Below are 25,112 nucleotides of genomic sequence, written 5' to 3' on the forward strand. Positions count from 1 at the left end.
CAGAGGACATCGGCAGCGACGCCAGCAGACATCACCAGCAGCCACGTTACCATCGCCACGCGGAGCTCATTGAGGAGCGCAGGAGCGTCGCGGACGTCAAGCATTATGGTGAAGCCGGGTGGAACGTTCGTCTGCGCTAGGCGTAAATCAAAGTGAACTGCTAGGCAGCTTCCTGGCGGTAGCCTTGACTGTTAGCGCAGATCGCGCTGAGCAAGAACCTAGCGGGACCGTCCGGGACAGAGCAAGGGACAGGTATTGCCTCGAAAGGCGTTGGCCTGGAGAGCAAGGCTTGTTCATCCTAGTCTGAGAACGGTGACGCTTCCCTAAGCCCACATGGCCGAACGCTCTGCGAGTCAAAGGCGCGACAACCGACCCCGAGGCAGCACGTCGGCAAGCGAGCAGAGGCGGCCACTACGAGCGTCCCGAGACACAGGAGCCAGCGGACGTCGAGTCAACGCGTCGACAAGCCAGGACGAGGAGTACCACCAGCCGGCGGAACCAGAGCAAGGAGATACCGAGGCCAGCCCAGCCACACACCCGCTGTACTAATACCACGAGAATAAATCCCACTGTTACCATTCGAACCCTGTGTTTTCTCACTGATCTACGGGCAGTCACGTCATATAAATTTGGTGGGACGAACACACAATCTTCTGAGCTAGCCGCACGAATCTCGTAGCGAGCAGACACACAAAATTAGTTCGTTACATCTGGCGCCCAACGTGATTGTCCCAACAGTGAGAACAGCACAATAAAAATGGGAAAGAAGTGGATTTACCGCCTTAAGAAGGAGGACTTCGCCCATGTCACACAGAAGCTCAATGTCGCCCTGGAGGGCAGGCTAGACGACATGAGGAAGGCAGTGTCGGAGTACTCCTCAGAAACAGAGAACGACCCACAACTCTTCGACATCTGGGCCGAGCTGGAAGCAACATACCACGACAGAGCCGGCCCAAGCATTACGTTAACGAACGCTGAAGGGGACAACCTAGTGGCAAGCCTGAGCATTGACAACATGCAAAAAGAGGCCCACAGGAGAGAGTCAAGCCAAGATAAGAAAACAGCAGCGCTGACCCCGACACCAAGCCAGTCGGACTATGTAAAGGTCGCTAAACTGGTCCGCGAATGGTCGTTCAGGTTCGACGGGGCGGGAAAACCATTTGAGCTCCTGGAACAGGTAGAATGGTTCGCCAACACGTACGACTTGGACCGCGATATGATCCCTCGAGCGATGCCGGAATTGCTTAAAGGAAGGGCTTTGGAATGGTTCATCACCAACAACAAGCAATGGAGAACCTGGGCAGGTTCATAAAAAGCTTCCACACATATTTTCTGCCGAGAGATTTCTTCACCAGCCTGGCGGACCAGGTCCGGCAACGGAAGCAGGGCTTCAGCGAGTCGTTCAAGGACTACATGATCGACATGCAGACGATGGTGAGGCCACTTAACTATTCTACGAAAGAGACGTTAAGGGTCATTAAAGAGAACTGCACCCCATCCCTACGGATTTTCCTAAGAGCGTACAAAGTGTCGGACTTGGATAAGCTAATGATCCTAGCCGATGAGTACGAAGATCTTGAAAAGGAATGGGAAGTTTTCGCACAGGAGAACAAGTTCTCAAAGACCAAGTCGGCATTACCAACGCAGGTCACATGCAGAAGATGCGAGGAGACAGATAGCCAGGACACACGAGGAAATTACCAATGATCACCACCAAACCAAGCCAGACGACAGCAGGCAACAGACGCACCACGCGGAGGCCAATGGACACCACCCCCACAGCATCAGAGACAGCCAAACAATACCTTGTGGAGGCCGCCAAGCAACACACAGAGGCCACAAGATGCCACCCATATCACAGACCCGCAGGAGGCCTGTCGGAAATGTGGTGGAAAGGGACACTGGGCTAGAGGATGTCGAAACCAGCTGCTGTTATTTTGCTGGATATGCGGCAAGGTGGGTGTCAGAAGCGTCGATTGCTGCCAACGATCGGGAAATGGCCAGCGATCTCAGCCGCAGAGAGGCGAGCGGGGGTCGCACAATGCCACCTCTCCAAACTAACGGGCAAGCTAACCGAGGAGAAGCAGCAGTTGTCCGCAGCTGTGATGGTTGACGGGAACAGGTACTAAGCCACAATTGACACCGGAGCAACGGCAAGCTTCGTTAGCGAAGAAATGGCGGACAATATTGCTGCTCTAGGAAGGATTACAAGGACGAGACGGCAAGTTCGGTTGGCAGACGGAAGATGCGGCAGAATAAGTGCGCGGCTCGAGATGGAGGTCAAATTCGGCAACAAACAAGTGACCATGAGCTTGTTGATTTTACCCGGAGTAGTGGATCCGTTGGTGTTGGGATGGAAATTCCTGAAAAAAGGCGGAACCGAGATAAGGTGTGCTGGACACGAGATAATAATACCAGCCAGGAACCGACACAATGGATGGCCCGGGGGGAGCTCTATCGGTAGCAGTCGTTCAACAAGTAAACAAGTTGGACGATACTACAGCGTTCCTTGAAGCAGAGCTGGGAGACTTCAGCACAATTACGGGAACATCGAATTTGGCAGAACACCAGATAAAAATTAAGGATGACAAGCCAATCAAGCAGAGACACTACCCCAAGAACCCAAAAATCCAAGGGGAAATCAACGCAAAGGTGGACGAGCTTCTCCAAATGGGGTTCATAGAGCATTCGAAGAGCCCATACAGCTACCCCATCGTGATGGTGAAAAAGAAGACAGGCAAGTGGAGACTGTGTGTCGACTTCAGACAGATCAACGCGAAGTCAGTGAAGGATGCCTACCCAATGCCCCGCATAAACTACATCCTAGATAAACTAAGGGAAGCGCGGTACATCAGCAGTTTGGACCTGAAGGATGGATACCGGCAGATCCCACTGGAAGAGAGTAGCAGGCAATACACGGCGTTCACGGTACCAAGAAAAGGTATATTTCAGGAGGGTTTCAGCGAGTTTTGGACCAAGTAATTGGCCTCAAGATGTGACCTCACGCATTCGCTTACCAGGATGACATAATAGTGATCGGTCGCACGCTGGAAGAAAACAAAAGAAACCTTAGAGAAATGTTCCTGCGTCTTAAAGAGGCAAACCTAAGGCTGAATCCAGAAAAATGCCTATTCTTTAAGAAGGTACTGCTGTACCTGGGACATCGAGTGACTAGCGAGGGAACAGGAACAGATCCAGAAAAAGTAGCCGCAATCGCTGAACTAGAACCGCCATCGACCGTCAAAGAGCTCCGGCAATACCTAGGAGTAGCGTCGTGGTAACGCCGGTTTGTTCCAGATTTTTCCAGAATCGTCAAACCCCTGAATGACCTGCTGCGCAAAGGCAGTAAGTGGGAGTGGACACCAGAGCACCAGACTTCAGTAGAACTTTCATCTTGCAAACAGACGCCAGCGACTACGGCATCGGAGCAATACTAACTCAGGACACCAAAAAGGGCGAAAGAGTAATCTCCTATTCGAGCCGAACACTGAACGGCGCGGAAAAGAACTATTCAACAACGATCCGAAAGCTCAGGCCATATCTGGAAGGTTACCACTTTAAGGTAGTAACCGACCACATGGCCCTGAAGTAGCTCAACAGCATCGAAAGCCCTTCAGAAGGGAACGCCAGATGGGCCCTGGAGCTACAACAGTACGACTTTGAGATAGCGTACAGAAAGGGTCAGCTAAACGTGGTGGCCGACGCATTATCAAGACAACCACTACCAGAGACGCTACGAGGATTAAAAGAGGCATCGGCAACAATAGCTTCAGGAAAGTGCAGCGGGATCAAGGAATTGGGTGAAAAGATAAGGACCCAACTGCAGAAGTACCCGGACTATGTTATGGATGGTGAGACGCTGTACAGAAACATACCTCACCGAGCAGGCAGTGAAGACGTCGTGTCATGGAAGATGTGCGTCCCAAGGTCGTTACGGGAAACAGTGTTGAGGGAAAACCACGACGCACCGTCTGCGGGACACGTAGGAAGCCGGAGGACAATTGCACGGTTGGTAGCTCGATACTACTGGCCAGGCATGCATAGAGACGCCCGAGCCCACGTAAGAAAATGCGAGATTTGCAGCCGGTTTAAACCCAATCAGATGCAGGAGGCCGGGAAGATGTTGACCCAAGTGCCGGAGGAACTATGGGCCACGGTATGTGGAGACTTTGTTGGACCCCTACCAAGATCTAAGCACGGGAAAAAAATGCTTCTGGTCATGATAGACAGATTTTCGAAATGGACGGAACTGGTGCCCCTGCGCAGTGCGACAGCGGAGTCGCTCAAGAAGTCTTTTAGGGAGCGCGTAATCGCAAGGTATGGGTTCCCGAAGGTGGTCATAACGGACAACGGAGTGCAGTTTGCAAGCCTTAGATGGGTATCAGACAACAGTTCACCGCACTATACACACCACAAGAGAATCCGACCGAACGAGCAAACAGAACGGTCAAAACCATGATTGCGCAATTCGCAGGGCAGGACCAGAGAAACTGGGACGAGAAGTGGCCGGAGATTATGCTAGCAGTGAACTCGAGCACATCGGAGTCCACCGGCCATACACCGGCGTTTCTTACCCAGGACAGGGAACCGCGTCTACCCAGCAGCCTATATTATAAGGAAACCCTAGGCACTGGACGAGCTACGGAGACACCTGAGGAAAATTGCACCAAACTGAGGGAGGTATTAGAAATCGTACGGCGAAATATGGAAAAGGCGTCCCAGGACCAAGCCAGACACTATAATCTGAGAAAGAGGCAATAGTCACCAGCGGTGGGCGACATAGTGTGGGCCAAGGAACATCACCTGTCCAAAGCGGCTGAAGGGTTCGCTGCAAAACTAGCCCCGAGGTACGATGGCCCTTACCATGTTGTAGATTTCGTCTCTCCAGTGATCTGCAAAATACGCCACACACAGTCGAAGAAAGAAAGGACCGTTGGCGAGCTCAAGCAACAACAAAACGAGCAGACAGCAGAAACGTCAGATGACTAACAACAGGTACAAGGCGACAGGATTAGGCGTGAGGCCGAAGCGAAAGCCATCCATACGCCACACGGAAAGGTCAATCATAAGGAGAGGTCACAAAGACATGGATAAGGACTTCACATTGATTCAGACCGCGAGGCCACAGGATTATGCGTCATGCCTAAGCGAGAGTCATCCACACGCCACGCAAATAGGACAACTACAAGGATAGATCACAAGGACGCGGGTAAGGATGGATGGTGATCCCAACCGCAAGGCAACAGGATTCAGCGTCGGGGATTTGCCAGAGTCATCCGAGATTACGCCAGGCGGAAAGGACACTTACGAGGACGACGCAAAGACAGGATTAACGATAAGGGATCCACCCGCAAGGCAACAGGTTTCAGCTTCGGGCGCGAGCCAGAGTCAACCGATTACGCCACCTAGAAGAGAGTATGCGCGGAGGGAGACAAGCAACACAAGTCGCGCAGTCCAGACATACACCGTAGCATCCGGAGATTCTATACTAAGTTACCCGAGTAAAGGGGAGGACGGTACAGAATCAGATCTACACAGTATCCAGTTGGTCACAAAAGATAGGAACTCGCATCACACCAACAGTTAACAGGAAAAAAACACGGACAAACCCTGAAATGAAAGAAAAGTATATGCCGGTTCAACTAAAAGTGCAACTCACCACGGGCAGAAAAGCTCTGCTGCAAACGAAGGCTAAACGTTATTCAAGGCCGCTGGGGCCATTGTACTTGGGGTTAAGAACAACGAACGGCATAGGCTGGAAGGAGCTGGGAAAATAAAATAGAAAGGAGAAGTCAGCCAGAAGCTGTGCGGGCTGATCACCACGAGCCTATTGGCACTGGACGATAGTGCAATCGATGGGCACACGAAAATGTAAATATCGGCAAAAGGTGGAAATATCGCAACGAGCGGGTGGCAACGCCGCACCGCCGGTATCAATAGTCGAATAAACATCGATCACGCACGTATGGTGTGACCAGGCGGAGGAACCAATGAAAGGAGTAGGACGCAGCAATGAGCAGCGAGCTGGGGTCGATAGCCCATGACTATCGAGGTTCCAGTGGAATCATGGAAAATATTGGCGCGGGAGATTTCAAGTTGCTACGAGGAGAAGCGCTGTAGAAACTCAATGGAGTTAAGAGCGTTGAGGGAGCATCGCGGGAGCGACAAGGGAGCGCCGCGGGAATCGGAGGGAGCATCACAAGGACTCGAAGGCTAGGATATGCAAGGAAACGCCGGAGAGTAGGGACAACTTTAAATGTTTCCCGAAGTAAGGGGGGAATGTTAGGTGTTGAATAACTCCCCACAAATATAAGCAGCACACAGGCGTGCCGCAAGCATCACGGGAATCAGCGGGACGGCACCAGTGGGCAGAACATCGGTTGGAAGCGATACGTGAAGGACAAGTGGGTGAACCAGGAGTCGCGGACTTTGGACCCGGAGTGGAGAGATCCAGCGGGCCGTGCGCAAAAGGGAAATAACGGTTCCCGGAGGCCCTATATAAGGCCGCAGAGCGCTGGCAGCTGGATCAGTCGATCATGAGAAGTCAAACCATCAAGATCAGTTAAAGTAACAAGTGAACCGTCAGGCAACCAAGTAATCTACGAGGGAGCCACAACAAGGCGAGTCGTCGGAAACAGCGCCGTGAGAAGTACACAAGGAGCAAGATCGCCACGTCGAGACGTTCGGGATTGGGACATCAGGAATCTCCCAATTGAGACACAAGTGGCTGAGGTAGGAAGGCATCACACGGCTAAGTCAAGGCGATTGTTTTCCAACTTTGTCACGACCACACCCTGGCGAATCGCCCGGCGGGTCTGTCAGAGTCAAGCGAAAGAGCCCTACGACCAAGAACCGTTAGCTCGGGGAGGAAAGTTGTCTAAGACCCAGCGTACCTTGCCCGACCAAGCAGGACCTGGCGTGAAGGACGAGCGGTGGATCGATTTGCGGTTTCAAGAGGCGTTGGCCTGGAGAGCCCAGCGATTACCGGCGAAGTTCTCGAACAGCAACCACCCAAACCCCGAGTGCCAGAACGCCAAGCTACTAGTCAGGAGGCAGCGCAGAGGACATCGGCAGCGACGCCAGCAGACATCACCAGCAGCCATGTTACCATCGCCACGCGGAGCTCATTGGGGAGCGCAGGAGCGTCGCGGACGTCAAGCATTAGGGTGAAGCCGGGTGGGACGTTCGTCTGCGCTAGGCGTAAAGCAAATCGAACTGCTAGGCAGCTTCCTGGCGGTAGCCTTGACTGTCAGCGCGATCTAAGCAAGAACCTAGCGGGACCGTCCGGGACAGAGCAAGGGACAGGTATTGCCTCGAAAGGCGTTGGCCTGGAGAGCAAGGCTTGTTCACCCAAGTCTGAGAACGGTGACGCTTCCCTAAGCCCACAAGGCCGAACTCTCTGCGAGTCCAAGGCGCGACAAGCGACCCCGAGGCAGCACGTCGGCAAGCGAGCAGAGGCGGCCACTACGAGCGTCCCGAGACACAGGAGCCAGCGGACGTCGAGTCAACGCGTCGACAAGCCAGGACGAGGAGTACCACCAGCCGGCGGAACCAGAGCAAGGAGATACCGAGGCCAGCCCAGCCACACACCCGCTGTACTAACACCCCGAGAATAAATCCCACTGTTACCATTCATTTTCTCACTGATCTACGGGGCAGTCACGTCAAATAAATTTGGTGGGACGAACACACAACCTTCTGAGCTAGCCGCACGAATCTCGTAGCGAGCAGACAACAAAATCAGTTCGTTACAGAATAAATAATATTATTATATAAATGTTTACTATGGAAATGAGCTTCATTACTTGTAACTGACATTCCTTATGTTTTCGTCATGAATATATATATATATATATATACATAATCTTTTATCGGTAATACTCTAGCTTACCCCCAAAATTGGCGAAAAAATTATCCTCGACGGGCTGCGAATTCTTAAGAAATAAAGGAGCGGTCTGCCATGGTTCTCTTGTAATCGAATTTCAAAGTTACGTGTTTTGCTATAAAAATAAAGTTGCCTTTTCTATGATGTTGAGTGTTTTGCTATAAAAAACATTAGGGCTTTTTATCCCTTGTCAAAATAATAAGCATTCTAAATAATGTGACAAAAATGTGTAATTGTTTTTGTAGCAGGCCAGGCCCCACAGCCTCGAATTAAATATCCTCGATGGACCGCGATTCCTTAAGAATTAAATAAAACTCGGATGTACTAAGGCTTTATAATCACTTCCTCTATCCATTCTTGAACCTGATCACCGACAACTGGGAAAGTGAGATTTTTTTTTGGCTTGTAACTATCGATCAATGACTCCACTTAATAAGCAACTTTCTGACTCAGATGCTCCAAACCTACTGCCTTAATTGTCTAAGAGTCGTCGTGCTTTATTAATTAGCTGCAAACAAGTACTTTGCCGTTCCAGGCTATCGTCTTATTCTCTAGATGGTTTTTTCTGAACACTATGAACTCTTAGCGAAATATAGTGCCAGACTTGGTTAGCATCATGTCAGCGCTGCCTGAAAATGTGGTGCCTAAGACTGCTTCAAACTTCATATCGTCATATTGTATGACCTGACTTTCACCGATCCCTGTCAAAACTCTCTGAGCTTCAAGCGTAAGCTTGTGTTTGCTTACGCATCAAACATAGTTCATCACAAGTCGTTTGAATTCTGAATTCATGCAAATCAAAGATTTCAATTCCAAGCCCGAGGAAGAGGACTCGCGCGATGGTTTTGAAAAGTAAGAAGAAAGTCAATCAGACAGACAGGCTGATCAAGAATATATATGTATACTTTATAGAGTCGGAACGCTCCCTTATACCTGTTACACACATTCTGACAAATCTAATATGCCTATTACTCTACGAGTAACGGGTGTTATTTTTATACCCGTTACTCGTAGAGTAAAAAGGTATACTAGATTCGTCGGAAAGTATGTAAAAGACAGTTAAAGGCGTTTCCAACCCCATAAAGTATATAGATTCTTGATCAGGATCACTAGCCGAGTTGATTTAGCCATGTCCGTCTGTCCGTATGAACGCTGAGATCTCGGAAACAATAAGAGCTACAATACTGCGATTAGGCATGCAGATTCCTGAGATTCCTGCGCAGCGTAAGTTTGTTTCAGCAGAGTTTCACGCCCACTCTAACGCCCACAAGCCGACCAAAACTGAGGCTCTTACAGTTTTGATGCTAGAATAAAGATTTTAACTGAAATGTATTGTTCTCATCAATACCTATCGACCCAAAAAAAGTTTGCCACGCCCACTTTATCGCTTACAAACGACCCACAAACTTAAAATAATCGTAAGTATGAACGTGGATATCTCAGAAACTATCAAGAGTAGAGATTGGAATCTCAGATTGAGATTCCGTAGCCTTGTACGCAGCGCACTCTAACGCCCACAAACCGCCCAATCCTGTGGCGCCCACAATTTTCATGCTAGATAAAAAATTTTAACTGAATTGTATTGATCTCGTCAATACCTATCGATTGATCCCAAAAAAAAATCGCCACGTCCACTCTAACGACCGTAACGCTTAGATCTGTCTGCCGCCGGTAGGTGGCGCATTTCAATCTCGCTTTGCTGCTTGCATATCTCCACTTCCCTTTGGTCCCATTAGCTGAGTTGTTGTGTGAAACTTCTTGTGTTGGAAATGTTAATAATCCTTATCCATTTATTGAGAACACATCCTTTTGAGTAGTTTTATTATATTCTTTATTTATTTGGTTTGCATGATTGGGGCAGCGTTAATGCCGCTTCCAACGTCAAGTTGTTTCTCATTTTACAATTTGCCTTAGGATCTAAGTAAGCCTAATTCTCGTTGCTGCGCTGCTTACAGTTGGGCGGCAGAGAGATGGCTATGTATATCTTATGTATATAAAGTGTATTTAATTATGCTCTCTTTGGCTGGAGCGCGAGGGCATGTGTATGTACTTGAGTTTGGCTGAGCGGCCGGCGTGTGCAACAGAATGCTGACACTTGCACTTTCTTTAAGCGCGCCGATCGACTCATGTTTCGGCCACTTAGGGTTTTTGACCGAGCCTTTTGTTTATAAAAACAATGCAACAAAGTGTTACAGTGTGTTTGTTTCAAGTACTCTTGGTACAGTAGATATTCGATATAAGTGCATACTACATCTCCCTCCTTTTGAAAAATAACGTAATATTATGAAGTAATTTTGTTAATATATTTTACTTAAAGGAATATTTTTTTTTTTTGTTTTTTATCTTTTTTTTTTTAAATTTCTTACTAATTTTTATACCCGTTACTCGTAGAGTAAAAGGGTATACTAGATTCGTCGGAAAGTATGTAACAGGCAGAAGGAAGCGTTTCCGACCCCATAAAGTATATATATTCTTGATCAGGATCACTAGCCGAGTCGATCTAGCCATGTCCGTCTGTCCGTCTGTCCGTCTGTCCGTCTGTCCGTCTGTCCGTCTGTCCGGATGAACGCTGAGATCTCGGAAACTATGAGAGCTAGGCTATTGAGATTTGGCGAGCAGATTCCTGAGCTTCTTACGCAGCGCAAGTTTGTTTCAGTAGAGTGCCACGCCCACTCTAACGCCCACAAACCGCCCAAAACTGTGGCTCCTACAGTTTTGATGTTAGATAGAAAATTTTAACTGAAATGTATTAGTCTTGTCCATACCTATCGATTGAACCAAAAAAATTTTTTCTACGCCCACTCTAACGCCCACAAACCTCCCAAGAAAAAAAGCTATGACGTCAGAGCCAGACAGTGCGAAATGTTTTTACGCGTGTATGTGTGTGTATGTAAATAGTTGCCGGCCGAACTTAGCGGCAAAGAGAAAAGCACTGCCGGCGCTCAGAGAGAGCAAAGTGCGCGGCTAACTTATTCTATTCAACAATGAATTTGTCACGCCTACCCTAACGCACACAACGCTTAAATCTGTCTTCCGCCGGTAGGTGGCGCATTTAAATCTCGCTTTGCTGCTTGCATATCTCCATTTCCCTTTGGTCGCTTAAGCTGAGTAACGGGTATCTGATAGTCGAGGTACTCGACTATAGCGTTCTCCCTTGTTTTTTTTAAAGAGAATGGAATTGGGAATAATATACGTATTAAAAGAAGAAGTATTTTTAAACATGGAGTGTAAAAGTATTTCTAAACATGATTACACTCATAAGTATTTCTAAACATGGCCATGTTAAATGCAATTATGAAATAAACATTTTTATTCTATCTTTATGTACTATTTGTTTTTTATTTTTGTTATTTATTATAGTTATGTTATCTCTATCTCCTATTTGTTCTACCCTATAAGGACCTGTATATTTCGAATCTAACTTATGTCCTGTTTCATTTTTCAATAAAACCTGATCTCCTATTTTTAGATCGAAATCTAAACTAGTTTTGTCGTAACTAATTTTCTGTTTCAGCTTATGAGATTCTAGCATTAGTCTAGCTCTCTTAATTGCCTGTTCTAATCTAAATTTGGATTCCTTAGCATAATCTTTTATATTATAAAGGGGTTTTATTTTATCTATGCTATTAAAGTGTTTTGGTAGATTTGAAGTTTTACCGAAAACTAGCTCATATGGACAATAGTCATGTGCCATAGATGGGGTTGTATTAAAACAATATACGAAGTATCGTAGCCATACATCCCAATCTGTTTTGTCAACTGAGATGTATGAACGAATGAACTCATTTAGTGTTCTGTGGCTTCGCTCCACGGTACCTACAGTCTGGTGGTGGTGAACAGTTGAAGTTATGTTTTTAATATGTAAGTATTTACATAGATCTTCAATAATTGAATTTTTATATTCTGTTCCCATGTCCGTAATGAACGTCTTCATTGGACCGTACTTTAGAATAAAATCTTCAAATATAGCTTTTGCTACTGTATTTGCACTTTTATTTGGTATAGGTATAGCTACTAGGTATTTAGTTAAATCGCAGATGAGTGTTACTGCGTATTCGTTTCCGTTATTAGATTTTGGAAGGGGACCAATAGTATCTACAATTACTATATCAAAAGCTCTTTGTGGAGTTTCGGTTATAGTTAGACTTTTGGCATTAAGGACATTTCTTTATGTACTCTTTTATGTCTTTGGACATATTTTTCCAGTAATAGTGTCTCTGGACCTTGGCCAAGGTTTTTGTAATGCCTGTATGACCACCTTGTATTGGATCATCATGGAATGTAGACAATATAGCTTCTTTTTCTTTATTATGTTTTATTACGGTCACCGGGTTGAGTAGCGCTACTCTCAATGATTTCAATATTTTATTGCCCATAATTTTAAAATTATCAATTGAAACAAGTTCAAAGATATTTTCCCACGGTGCCACTTTGAGTTGGCTGACTTTGTGAATACCGGCCTGCTTTTCAAGCCTTTGAAAGAATTGACCTATGTCAATGGTTCCATTAGTATACAAATCGCTAGCATCATAACTTGATGTAATTTTCTTTCCGTGCTTAAATAAACACATTTTATTATTTACATGCAAGGTCACTACTTTAAGTACTTCATCATTGTTTATGACTTCATATACGTTGGGCTTTGAAGCTTTTTCTATAGATTGCTTATGCAATTCTATTTGTTCTTTTCCTGCGCAGGATTTCTGTCTACTTTGGTTTCTGGTAGTGACTTTCAGAATTTTATTACTTGTTTGTATATTTGTTAGGTATTTGATTGTTATTCTGGAGAGCGCATCGGCTACATAGTTGTCTTTACCCTTTAGATACTCCACCGTAAAATTATATTCCTCTAATTCAAGTCTCATTCGTGTTAGTTTGGAACTTGGATTTACCATTGAAAATAAGTATGTCAGTGCTCTATGGTCTGTTTTGACAGTGAAGTGTCTACCATAAATATATGGTCTGAAGTGTGTTATTGCCCAATGAATGGCTGCTAATTCTTGTTCTGTGGTGCCCTTGTTGCTTTCACCTTTCGTAAAGGATCTTGATGCGTATGCCACTGGAAGCTGTAGTCCATTTTTGTTTTGAGTTAGGACTGCTCCACAAGCGTATTTGCTAGCATCTGTGATTATGCAAAATTCTTTGCTAAAATCTGGGTATTGCAACAGCGTGGGATTTATTAATGCTGATTTAAGATGTTCGAAGGCGTTTTGACATTGTGTTGTCCATTTTAATTTTACATCTTTCTTACATAATCTTGTTATGTGACGGGAGTATTCAGCAAAATTCTTTATAAAACGTCGGTAATAATTGCAAAATGCAACGAATCTTCTAGCGCTGTCCGCATCATGTGGGACTGGATAATTTTGAATGACGTCGTATTTTTTGTCGTCGGGCAAGATTCCTTTATCTGTGCATTTATGTCCTAAGAAAGTGACTTCATGCATGAAAAATGAACATTTTTCAGGATGTAACTTCAAGTTGTGTTTCCTACATTTCTCGAAAACATCAGTAAAGTTCTTCAGCATGTGTTTTTCGGAACAACCTATGACTATTAAGTCATCCATATAAAGAAATGCTTGCGAAGGTTCTAATCCAGAGAAAGCTATAGTCATCATTCTTTGAAAAGAGTTTGGTGCTATTTTTAAACCGAATGGTAATCGCGTGAAGCGATACGAACCATTGTTTGTTGAAAAAGATGTTATATCCCGTGAACTTTTTTCCAGTTCAATTTGATGGAAACCTGACATTAAGTCAAGGCATGAGAAGTATTTTGCTCTACCTAGTTGATCTAAAATATCATCGATTCTAGGCAGTGGAAATTTATCAGACAAGAGTTTTTTATTAATTTGACGATAGTCAATTACTAATCGGCATTTTTTATTTTCCGAATTTGGAAGTGACTTTATTGAAACTAACAAAAGTGGGCTATTATAAGGTGATACAGAGGGTTCCATTATTTCATCACTGATGAGTTTTTGTACTTGTTTTTGAATTTCGTCTTGTTGACTATGAGGGTTTCTATAATTTTTTATATATACGGGTTCATCATCAATTAATCTCAGCTTTTGTTTATAAAAATTATTGGTAGTGATCGATTCGGTTTCTAGTCCGAACACATCACTATACTGGGTGCATAATGCTGTAAGTTGTTTATTGAATTGAGGCGGGAAGTTTTTTGCAAGTTGGGATAATACAATTTTTTGTCTGTCTTCTAAGTTCGTTTTTACTATGTCGTAGTTTGAAAGTGGTTCATGATGAATGTTTTTGATATAGACTACTTGATCTGTGTTTGTAGTATTTAGTAATCTTATATATGCATTTTGGACTGTTGCTATGGTATTTGCGATATAGATACCATGCTGAATTTCTTGATTCGGAATTAATACACTGTCTTCTTCTGAATTTATTTCGATTTTTCGGACGACTTGGGATCTTGCTGGCAGAATTAGGGAGTTGTTGCCAGAACTGTATGCTATTGGAACATAAATTGGATATTTTAGGTTATTTGGTCTTATTATAAGCCAGTCTTCAGACGGCTTGAAGTCTAATTGACAGTTGTATCTTTTGATAAAATCGATTCCTAGTAATCCATCACATGGAATAGCGAATTGCATATTTACGATATGGAAATCATGTTGAATTATGTACTTAGAAGTTTGAATTTCAATAGAAGTTAAGCCTTTTGATTTTGTAACTTCCTGACTTATACCCTGTATGTTTATGATGTGATTATCTTGAATGTTTTGAAAATTATCAGAATTTTCCTTCAATAAGGATATTTCCGCACCTGTGTCTAGTAAGAGAACTAATTCTTTTCCTGTTGCTACGTTCGTGAAAGTGACAAATGTATTTTGACTGAGATTTAAAGTGTGAATTTTGATGTTGTTTACTGTCGTGTATCTAAAGGTGTTTGGGAGTTTCCCGAATTTGTTTGCGCCACTCTAACATTGTTATTGTGGTTGTTGTTTCCCCCACGGCTGTTTCCGCCGCTGGTGTTTCCACCACGGTTGTTGTTTCTGTTATAATTGTTATTTTGGTTATTTCTGTTATAACCATTGTTTTGATTATATCCGTTATTCTAATAATATCTGGTATTGTTATAATTACCTCGATTATTACCTCGATTATTACCTCGATTATTAACTCGTCCGCGATTTCCACCGCGCTGCGGGTAATTTTTGTAATATAGGACAGTGTTTGGCTGTCCGGTTGCTTCTGTGCAACTGCTTACAAATTTGGATATGGCTTCATTCATTGTATTGAAGGTACCGGATTGCATTATAGTTTTTACCTTATCTCTTTGGCAATTTTTAGTCATTGCTTTCACTGCATGCCGAATGGAATAACGTCTGGCTAACTCTAGGGATAAGCCATCTGTTATAAATGCACCTTCTAAGGATTTCGTCATCTGCTCAACCTCTTGTGTGTACTGGTTGGCAGTTTTATTGCGTTGTTGTAGGCTCATCAGTTTTGCTGACAACACTTCTACAGTTTCACCTTTGACGTTGTTTTTTAATCCGGAAATGACTTCAGCTATTGTTGTTTCATCTCCGATTAGATTTCTGGCGACACCTTTTAGCTTTGTTTTTATAATTGAAACTGCTAATTGTTCGTGTTCGCCTTTTATTGATTCTATTATTTCTAATGCATCCATAAAACTTGTTAAGTTTTCAGATTTACCATCGAAAACTGGTATAAGTTTGGATGCTGTGTTAATGAAATCAATATTAGATTGTGCCATTGTGATATTGTTTCTTATTTTATTTTCTATTAAGGAATTATCATCAGAATCTGTAGAATTATCCAGATCTGACATTAAAACAGCTGGAATAGTAAGATTATTTAAATCTTGCTCTTCTATTTTAGGATTTGTTTCTGTAAGGTCTTCTGATTCTATTTGGTCACTGTCAGTTTGTTTTGTTGATTCCGATTCATCACCAGTTTCAACTGCTAGGGAGGTGTTAAATTTTCAAAAATTTTGATACTTGGGACCAATGATCTTGATTTAATTTTTCCTTCTGTCCATATATTAGTATTCGTGCTTCATTAAAGCATTTTACTAGAATTTCCACATGTTTTTTAATGGTATTCTTTTGAATTGGCCTGTTTTGAGTAAGTGACTTATATGATTTGTCAAAGTCAACTTTTATGTTATTTAGCTGCTTATATAATTCATTCCATTCCATTATATTGTGGAGATGAATTATTTCTTGAAGACCATCATTACTATTGTTTTACCTAGTATTGGGTGTTCGTCTACTACTGATCTAACCTGTACCCCTGGGATGGTTGATAGGACAATTGCCTTTTGGGTGCTTGTGCAATGAATTAGTGGAGAGGCATCTAAATTAAATGTTTCAATATATAAGTTTTCTAACTCGTAAATGCTTACTGAAGTTGGTGCAACTAATTGCAGAATTCTTTCTCTAAAATAGATGTCCCTATCATATGTGTTTGCAAATGCTTTTAGCGTAGCCATTTTTAATTAATTTGTTTTTATTTATTTATTTGTATTTTATTCCATTTTCTTTAACTTTTTAAAATTTCAATACAGCAATATTTTTATAATAATGTTGTTTGTGCCAAAATGTTTAAATTTTGTACAGATCATTTGCCTGGCTCATATATTTTTTTTTTAGACATTTATTGTGCAATTTATAAAGTTTATAGAAACAGTTTGCGCACATTATTACAACAATTATTATAAGCAATGTATGAATTAATTCTAAGTCTATGGGGTTTGATTCTACCTTATTAATAACATTTGCAGTGGAATCCACTGTTTTTGTATCTATTAAACCCATCTTTGGGGTTGGTATTCTTAATATATATCTTGGTCTGTCAAATTCTTTTGATTTTTGAATCAATTCGTAAATGTTGTTAATGTTATTCATAAACAACTAGTTTAATATTATTAATTTTGATTTTACTTTTTTTGTTTTTGACCAATTATTATCATATTTTACATATAATTTCCTGCCTATTTTGTGTATGGTTTTCAGGCCATACTCTAATCGGGCAACTTTTATGTCGCTCAATTTTTACAATTGTTTTTATAAAATAAATGAAAAAATATGCATCGCAGTGCAATTAAAAAAATTTTTGCAACGCAGTGCAAAGATAAAAAAATTATGCGTCCTTGGTAGCGCTGTCGGTTCACACTTCCTTGGTACCGGTGCTGGCTGCACAGGTATACTTCATGGTGGGGCACCGGTGCTGGCTACACAGGTGTACTCGCAGAACGGGGAGCACAGTGGTCCCTCGCAGTCATCTGGGCACGTCTTCTTTAGTTTTGGGATGGCAACTTTTCCTGGAGGAGGCAATGTGTTTTTATTTTTTTGAAATATTTTGGATTACAGGGTAGGTGGATGCGGCTGTAGCTGTGGTCTGATTTTTTCGTTCTGATAGCAAATTTTTTAGGTATTCGACTTGGGCATGTATTTTTACCGAGTCGTTCCACTGTATTGCTTTGCCGCTGTTGAGCAGCTTCAGTAGATGAGCGTTTCTGGCTTTTAATCTTTTGACCACGCCACTTCTTTTGGCACACATCACACTCTACTCACTGCGTTTCTTCTCTTGTTCTTGTTGTTGTTGCCGTTTTTGCTGTTGTTGCCTTTGTTGTTGCTGTTGTCTTTGTTGCTGTTGATTGCTGCTGTCGCCTTGGTTGCTGTCTTCTTATTCTTCGAAGTCCCGATCCATGTCCAGATCTAGGTCCAGATCCTTTAGGACCAAAGTCACGGGCGCCATGTTGTGTGAAACTCCTTGTGTTGGAAATGTTAATAATCCTTATCCATTTATTGAGAACACATCCTTTTGAGTAGTTTTATTATATTCTTTATTTATTTGGTTTGCATGATTGGGGCAGCGTTAATGCCGCTTCCAACGTCAAGTTGTTTCTCATTTTACAATTTGCCTTAGGATCTAAGTAAGCCTAATTCTCGTTGCTGCGCTGCTTACAGTTGGGCGGCAGAGAGATGGCTATGTATATCTTATGTATATAAAGTGTATTTAATTATGCTCTCTTTGGCTGGAGCGCGAGGGCATGTGTTTGTACTTGAGTTTGGCTGAGCGACCGGCGTGTGCAACAGAATGCTGACACTTGCACTTTCTTTAAGCGCGCCGATCGACTCATGTTTCGGCCACTTAGGGTTTTTGACCGAGCCTTTTGTTTATAAAAACAATGCAACAAAGTGTTACAGTGTGTTTGTTTCAAGTACTCTTGGTACAGTAGATATTCGATATAAGTGCATACTACAGAGTAACGGGTATCTGATAGTCGAGGTACTTGACTATAGCGTTCTTCCTTGTTATTAAATGCAAAGTTGGTCTTAACAATTAAATGATACACTCCTCTTTTGAATCTTGTTCAAAATACCTTACAATTTTTCTTATGACACTTAAACTATAACAAAAACAAGGAAGAACGCTTTAGTCAAGTGCCTGAACTATCAGATACCCGTTACTCAGCTAACGGGAGCATAAGTCTTATGGAGATATTAAGGTAACAATCCTACGCTGCATACGAAAAAATTGTATGTACCATGTACCTTGTTTAATTATTAAGGTAACAATCTTGCGCTGAATAAGAAAAAATAGTATGTCCCAAGTACCTTGTTTAATTATTGGCGAATACTTTTTACCTTGCCTAGGTACACAAACAATACCTTTCCTTGCACTGAGCTGTTTAATTTTCGTAAAAGTTTTTGCGCAATACTTACATTTATTTATTTGCATTACTAACATTATTAAAATAAAATTTGTATTTTTACACTCTTTACAGGAAATGCTAGGACCATAAGAAACGATAACAGTTCTAGGTTTGGTAAATTCATGCAAGTTTGTTTTGACGACTACAACTGTATAAAAGGATGCGTTATTCAAGATTACCTACTTGAACAGTCTCGGATAACATTTCAAAGTGAAGGGGAACGAAACTATCACATAATGTATCAATTAGTGGCACAGGGACAGAAAAATATTCACATAGCAAAGGCCTTTAATCTAAGACCACCTGATTTTTATAAATATCTGAATATAACGAGTACTGAACAAATAAATATAAACCAAGAGTCAATGAAGTTCGATGCCGTTACTATGGCGTTTACGGTTTTACAAATTCCACAATTTGTAATAGATGGCGTTTTTAAGGTATTAAGTTCTATATTATGGTTAGGTAATATACAGTTTTTGGACATTGATGGAGAAGGCTGCGATTTTTCAAATTCAGACCAAGAAGCCATATCCAATATATCAAACCTTTTGGGACTGAAGCGCTGTGATTTTGAAAAGGTATTACTAATTCGTCAAATCAATGTTCGAGGAAATATTACAGAAATTCCATTAAAAATAAAAGAGGTAAGTATAATTTTATAAAAAATTTGGTAGCTGTTTTAATAATAAGTATTTTGTCGATTATAATTTTGCACCATTTTCAGATGAACCCAACTTTTATTTTATTGTTATAGCTTTACTGTATATTGCACTTTGACGACATTTTTTGGGTGCTAGGTGGTTCGGCACTCGCTTACTCTAGTGTATGAAAGTACAGGTAGTACTGTTAACGGGTTAAAATCGACGAAAGAAGTAGTTTAATGGGTAGTTCAAGCAGGGCTAATTGCCACTCCACTACAGGGACTTTATACCATGGCAATGGGTCAAATATAATTATACCCGTTACTCGTAGAGTAAAAGGGTATACTAGATTCGTCGGAAAGTATGTAACAGGCAGAAGGAAGCGTTTCCGACCCCATAAAGTATATATATTCTTGATCAGGATCACTAGCCGAGTCGATCTAGCCATGTCCGTCTGTCTGTCCGTCTGGATGAACGCTGAGATCTCGGAAACTATAAGAGCTAGGCTATTGAGATTAGGCGTGCAGATTCCTGAGCTTCTTACGCAGCGCAAGTTTGTTTCAGCAGAGTGCCACGCCCACTCTAACGCCCACAAACCGCCCAAAACTGTGGCTCCTACAGTTTTCATGCTAGAATAAAAATTTTAACTGAAATGTCTTGTTCTCATCAATACCTATCGATTGACCCAAAAAAAAGTTTGCCACGCCCACTTGAACGCCCACAAACCGCCCACAAACTTCAAAAAATCGTAAATATGAACGCCGATATCTTCGAAAATATCAAAGATAGAGAAATGGGATTTCAGATTTAGATTCCTTAGGCTTAAGCGCAGCGCAATTTTGTCACGCGAATATGCCACGCCCACTAGAACGCCTACAAACCGCCCAAACGCTAGATAAAAAATTTTAACTGAAATGTATTGGTATTGTCAATACCTATCGATTGATCCAAAAAAAACTTTGCCACGCCCACTCTAACGCCCACAATGCTTAAATCTGTCTACCGCCGGTAGGTGGCGCATTTCAATCTCGCTTTGCTGCTTGCATATCTCCATTTTCCTTTGGTCCCTTTAGCTGAGTAACGGGTATCTGATAGTCGAGGTACTCGACTATAGCGTTCTTCCTTGTTTTATATATAATCGTGAACGAAAGCTAGCTTCGGCAGCCAAGCTTTAACGCGATTGCAGATTTTATGAGTTAAAATGCGGGTAAAATAAGATAAAAGTAAATAAATAAATACTAAACATCTATCAATAATCGGAAATAACATCAAAAACATCAAATTTGTACCTATGGTACAAAGTTGCATAACTCCCCACAAATTGCAGCGGCAATTATACATGGTGACCTGCCGGCTACCAGATACGCGGCAAATTAGCGCGTAGCAACGGCATGGCGAAGATGAGAGTTTGAAAAAGAAAATTTGCAGAAAGAGAAGTTGGAGACAGAGATTTTGGAGAATGAAAGTTTGGAGATAGAGAGTTTGGTGAACAAGAAGAGAAGGAGAGTTTGGAGATCTACAGGTTGGAGGGAGACAGAGAGTGGAGACTTCGATGGCAGCGTAAGGGTGCAGTGTGCAAAAGGAAATAACGGAACGCACCAGACTTTGGACTCTGCCGTGGACCTTGGACCAGGAGGAGAAGTGCCACATCTCAGCAGCGGGACGGCGCGGCCGCGTTCCACATGGCACAGGAGGTTCAGCAAGATAGCGCCAACACATCGTACTCCAGGTGGTAGCCGTGGGTCTAGGACAAAGCGGCCAAACTGGATCCGTGGGCCTTGGACCTGGAGTGGAGAATACCAGCGGGCCGGGCGCAAAAGGGAAATAACGGAGCTCTGGCAGCTGAATCAGTCGATCACGAGAAGTCAATACAACAAGATCAGTTAGTTATCAAAGCCCAAGAACCAAGTCAAACAGCAGCACGTGAGCAACAACAAGTCAAGTCGTCGGAAGCACCGCCGTGGGAAACCTACAAGGAGCAAGATCGCTACGTCGAGACGTTCGGGATTAAGACATCAGGAAACTCTGAGTTGAGACACAGGTAGCTGAGGATCAGAAAGCATCACACGGCTAAATTAAGGCGGTCTGTTTCATACTTTTTCGCGACCACACCCTGGCACATCGCCAGGCGGGTCTGACAGTGTCGAGCAATAGAGTATTGCGACGAGGAACCGTGGACTCGAGGTGAAAAATGTCTAGACCCAGTGTGCCTTTCCCGACTTAACAAGACCTGACGCAAAGGACACGCGGTTTACCGATTTGTGGTTTCAAGAGGCGTTGTCCTGGAGAGCCCAGCGATTACCGGCGAAGTCCCGGGACAGCAACTGACCAAAACACCGAACGTCAGAGAACCACACTACCAGCCAGAAAGGGCAAGCAGTCGGCCGGTTAAGGTATTCAAGAGGTGTTGTTCAACTATAAGAACAAATAACAACAATATTCTCGGCGCCCGTGGAACCTCTTCCCAGCTCGCAAGCCAAAAAAGTGAAACCGTGAATATTATCCCTCTTGGATAAACCTAACATTTCTTGCAACAATCGCAAAAGGTAACCAAACCACACATTATTTCTTACTTAGCTTTCACAAAATCTAACACAACCTCAAAATTTGTTCTAGATTATTGTTTTGGCGCTCACTGAGCCCCCACTTTAGTGTGACAATCGTATGGTCAACTGGGGAAAAAGGAAGTGACCACCCCCAAGACGTGAGGCCACGTTCCGTGGAAGGTACTTCCAAAATAGTGCATGTACACCAGCAGTGGAAAATTTTTTTTTTCAAGTTCTGTGTTTGTGAAGCTTACTAATAAAGCTTGGATAGAACCCCGAAATGGAAGACCAAATATAACTTACGCATGTAAAATCAAGTACCAAAAAAATATAAATCGCAGTTCAGACAACAAAGGAAAATCAACAGGTTAAAATAAGCTGGTTAAAGCTGACCAAACATAAATAATTATTAAAAGCATAAAATCGATAAATCAAAATCAACAAATTAAAACAAGGAAGAACGCTATAGTCGAGTACCTCGACTATCAGATACCCGTTACTCAGCTAAAGGGACCAAAGGCAAATGGAGATATGCAAGCAGCAAAGCGAGATTGAAATGCGCCACCTACTGGTGGTAGACAGATTTAAGCGTTATGTGAGTTAGAGTGGGCGTGGCAAATTTTTGGGATCAATCGATAGGTATTGACGAGATCAATACATTTCAGTTAAAATTTTGTATCTAACATGAAAATTGTGGGCGCCACAGGTTTGGGCGGTTTGTGGGCGTTAGAGTGCGCTGCGTTCATGGCTACGGAATCTAAATCTGAGATCCCAATCTCTACTCTTGATAATTTCCGAGGTATCGACGTTAATACTTACGATTTTTTGAAGTTTGTGGGTCGTTTGAGGGCGATAAAGTGGGCGTGGCAAACTTTTTTTTGGTCAATCGATAGGTATTGATAAGAACAGTACATTTCACATAAAATCTTTATTCTAGCATCAAAACTGTAAGAGCAACAGTTTTGGGCGGCTTGTGGGCGTTAAAGTGGGCGTGTCACTCTGCTGAAACAAACTTGCGCTGCGCAGGAATCTCAGGAATATGCCTGCCTAATCCCAGTATTGCAGCTCTTATAGTTTCTGAGATCTCAGCGTTCATACGGACAGACAGACATGGCTAGATCGACTCGGCTAGTGATCCTGATCAAGAATATATATACTTTATGGGGTTGGAAACGCTTCCTTCTGACTGTCAATACCTTCCGACGAATCTAGTATACCCTTTTAACACGGGTATAGCAATTAAATAAAAAAAACATTGAATTTCACACCACGACATCATCTCATTATCAGCAACGGAAGGCCTTTCAGCGCGGATGGAATTGATGTAAGTTACACAGCGCTTAAAATTACATTTACTGTAGCCAGATAACGTATGTCAACGCTACCGCTGAATGAAGATAAGAACAGCATTCCCACGAATGGGTTAAGTGTTTAATATTTTTGCGATGTAGCTATTCATAACTGTTCGATTATACCGTTAGTGTACGTAGTCCTGCTACTCAAGTTGACGCTTGCCAATGAATTAAAATCTACCAATTAGGAAGTCAGAAACGTATAAAATTACTGCAAAAACTATAATATGCTATATTTATATTACAATGAGCCCTCAATACTTGCACTTTTATAAAATAGCTTAGACTATATACAACAGAAGTCAGTTTTGGTTTCGCTCCTAAATAATAATCAAACAAAAACACCTCTTCACGAGGTAGAAAGTAGTGGCGAACGCGCCTTTAACAAAAATTTCTGATATCAACAATTGTGACGAAAAATGATATTACATTCGATCAAATAAATAAACTATATTAAATTTATGATTTCGGCCCGCAACAGTATATATTTATTTACCTACATGTACATTTTCTGTTGTAGCGTGCCGAATACATAAATTTAATATAGTTTATTTATTTTATCGAATGTAATATCATTTTTCGTCACAATTGTTGATATCAGAAATTTTTGTTAAAGGCGCGTTCGCCACTACTTTTTACCTCGTGAAGAGGTGTTTTTGTTTGATATCAGAAGTTTTTTTTGCTCAAGAGTTTAAGTACCCCAATACTATGACTAGGAGTCGTCCCCATATGGCTTGGCTATTGAAAAACCAAACACACAGATTCGACCCCTAATCGAAGCTGAACGCCACCTTAAATTAGGCACAACAAGTTTTATCGCTTCAATTACCTCTTTTAATAGCACAAGTTTGGAATCTCAAGGGCTGTATAGTCTCAGATTCCAAGAGAAATCTGTCGTTTCTTACATTTCCCGCCGAACTAGCGGGGTTTTCCAAAGTGGTAGAACAAATAGATCAAGTTTCCCATTTCGATTAGCTTCTTGCAAGTAAAGGACCCTAAAACCATAACAGATTTTCCGTTTGAAAAAATCTAATAAGAATATTTTTCATCAAATTGGTTTTTTTCTTGTTTACTCGAATAAGTATGAAATATTACGTATACGGAGCTGAAACGAGTTGCACTTTTTATCGCTTAATATCTTCCAAACGATAATTTTTAGGGCAAAAAGTGTTATAAATTAAAAGTTGAGGAATCTTAAGGGCTGTATGATTTAAAATTTAAAAAGAAATCGTTCGACAAAATTTTGAGAAAATAGTCAAAAAGTGGTTTTAAAAAATAACTTTTTATCATAACTCTAAATCTATTATATTCAGACAATTTTATTGTATGAACAGTATTTAGAAAATTAAATTATCTTTTCAGAGATATATAGCTCGTTTCTGTACCATTAGTTGTTTAGATACTATAAGCATTTTAAATCTGGCCTTTTTTTATTATTTCCCGCTAAACTAGCGGGTTTTTCCAAAAGTCGTAGAGCAAACGTTTTCTATTTCAAGCTGCTTTCCAAAACCCTTAAACTAAGATGGGATGCATACAAACCCACAAACAAAGGGACAAACATTTTCATTTTGGGAAGAAGAAGAAAATCTTGTTTCTTGAATTACTTTTGAACGGAACATCGGATTTCAGCAAATGAGGTGTCATCCGACGCGTACTCTCAGTAAAAATAAAACTAGCTAAACAGCCGGGGCTTTTATCCCCAGCGTATACAGCAGCTCCAATTTTCTAAATTTTTACATTTACACTTTCACCTCTTTTTCTCTCAAACAAATCTATATTGTGAATGTCTTGGTATGCAATCTTCTTAGTTTTTGCAATACCTTTCAATTGGTGTATCACTCGTTACCATCGGACCATAATGGTAGATTTTCAATTCTGCGGCTATATATAGTAGTTGTCTTCGCACGCTCTCTTGCGCGCTTCGCCACTACGCGTACTGCCGTCCACAGTGATAAATAATTCTTCCTTATTTAA

At 42.1% G+C, this 25,112-nt stretch overlaps 1 protein-coding gene across 1 annotated transcript in view; it reads left to right on the forward strand.

The window, feature by feature from the left end:
• Positions 1–25,112, forward strand: part of LOC119562437 (myosin-2 heavy chain-like) — a 375,936-nt gene that overhangs the window by 209,523 nt on the left and 141,301 nt on the right. The window contains exon 4 of the mRNA XM_037875622.1: positions 18,669–19,243. Within this exon, the coding sequence (XP_037731550.1) occupies positions 18,669–19,243 (575 nt within the window). The remainder of the gene's footprint in view (positions 1–18,668; positions 19,244–25,112) is intronic.

This window comes from Drosophila subpulchrella, unplaced genomic scaffold (assembly GCF_014743375.2).
Source record: "Drosophila subpulchrella strain 33 F10 #4 breed RU33 unplaced genomic scaffold, RU_Dsub_v1.1 Primary Assembly Seq47, whole genome shotgun sequence".
Taxonomy (NCBI): Eukaryota; Metazoa; Arthropoda; class Insecta; order Diptera; family Drosophilidae; genus Drosophila; species Drosophila subpulchrella.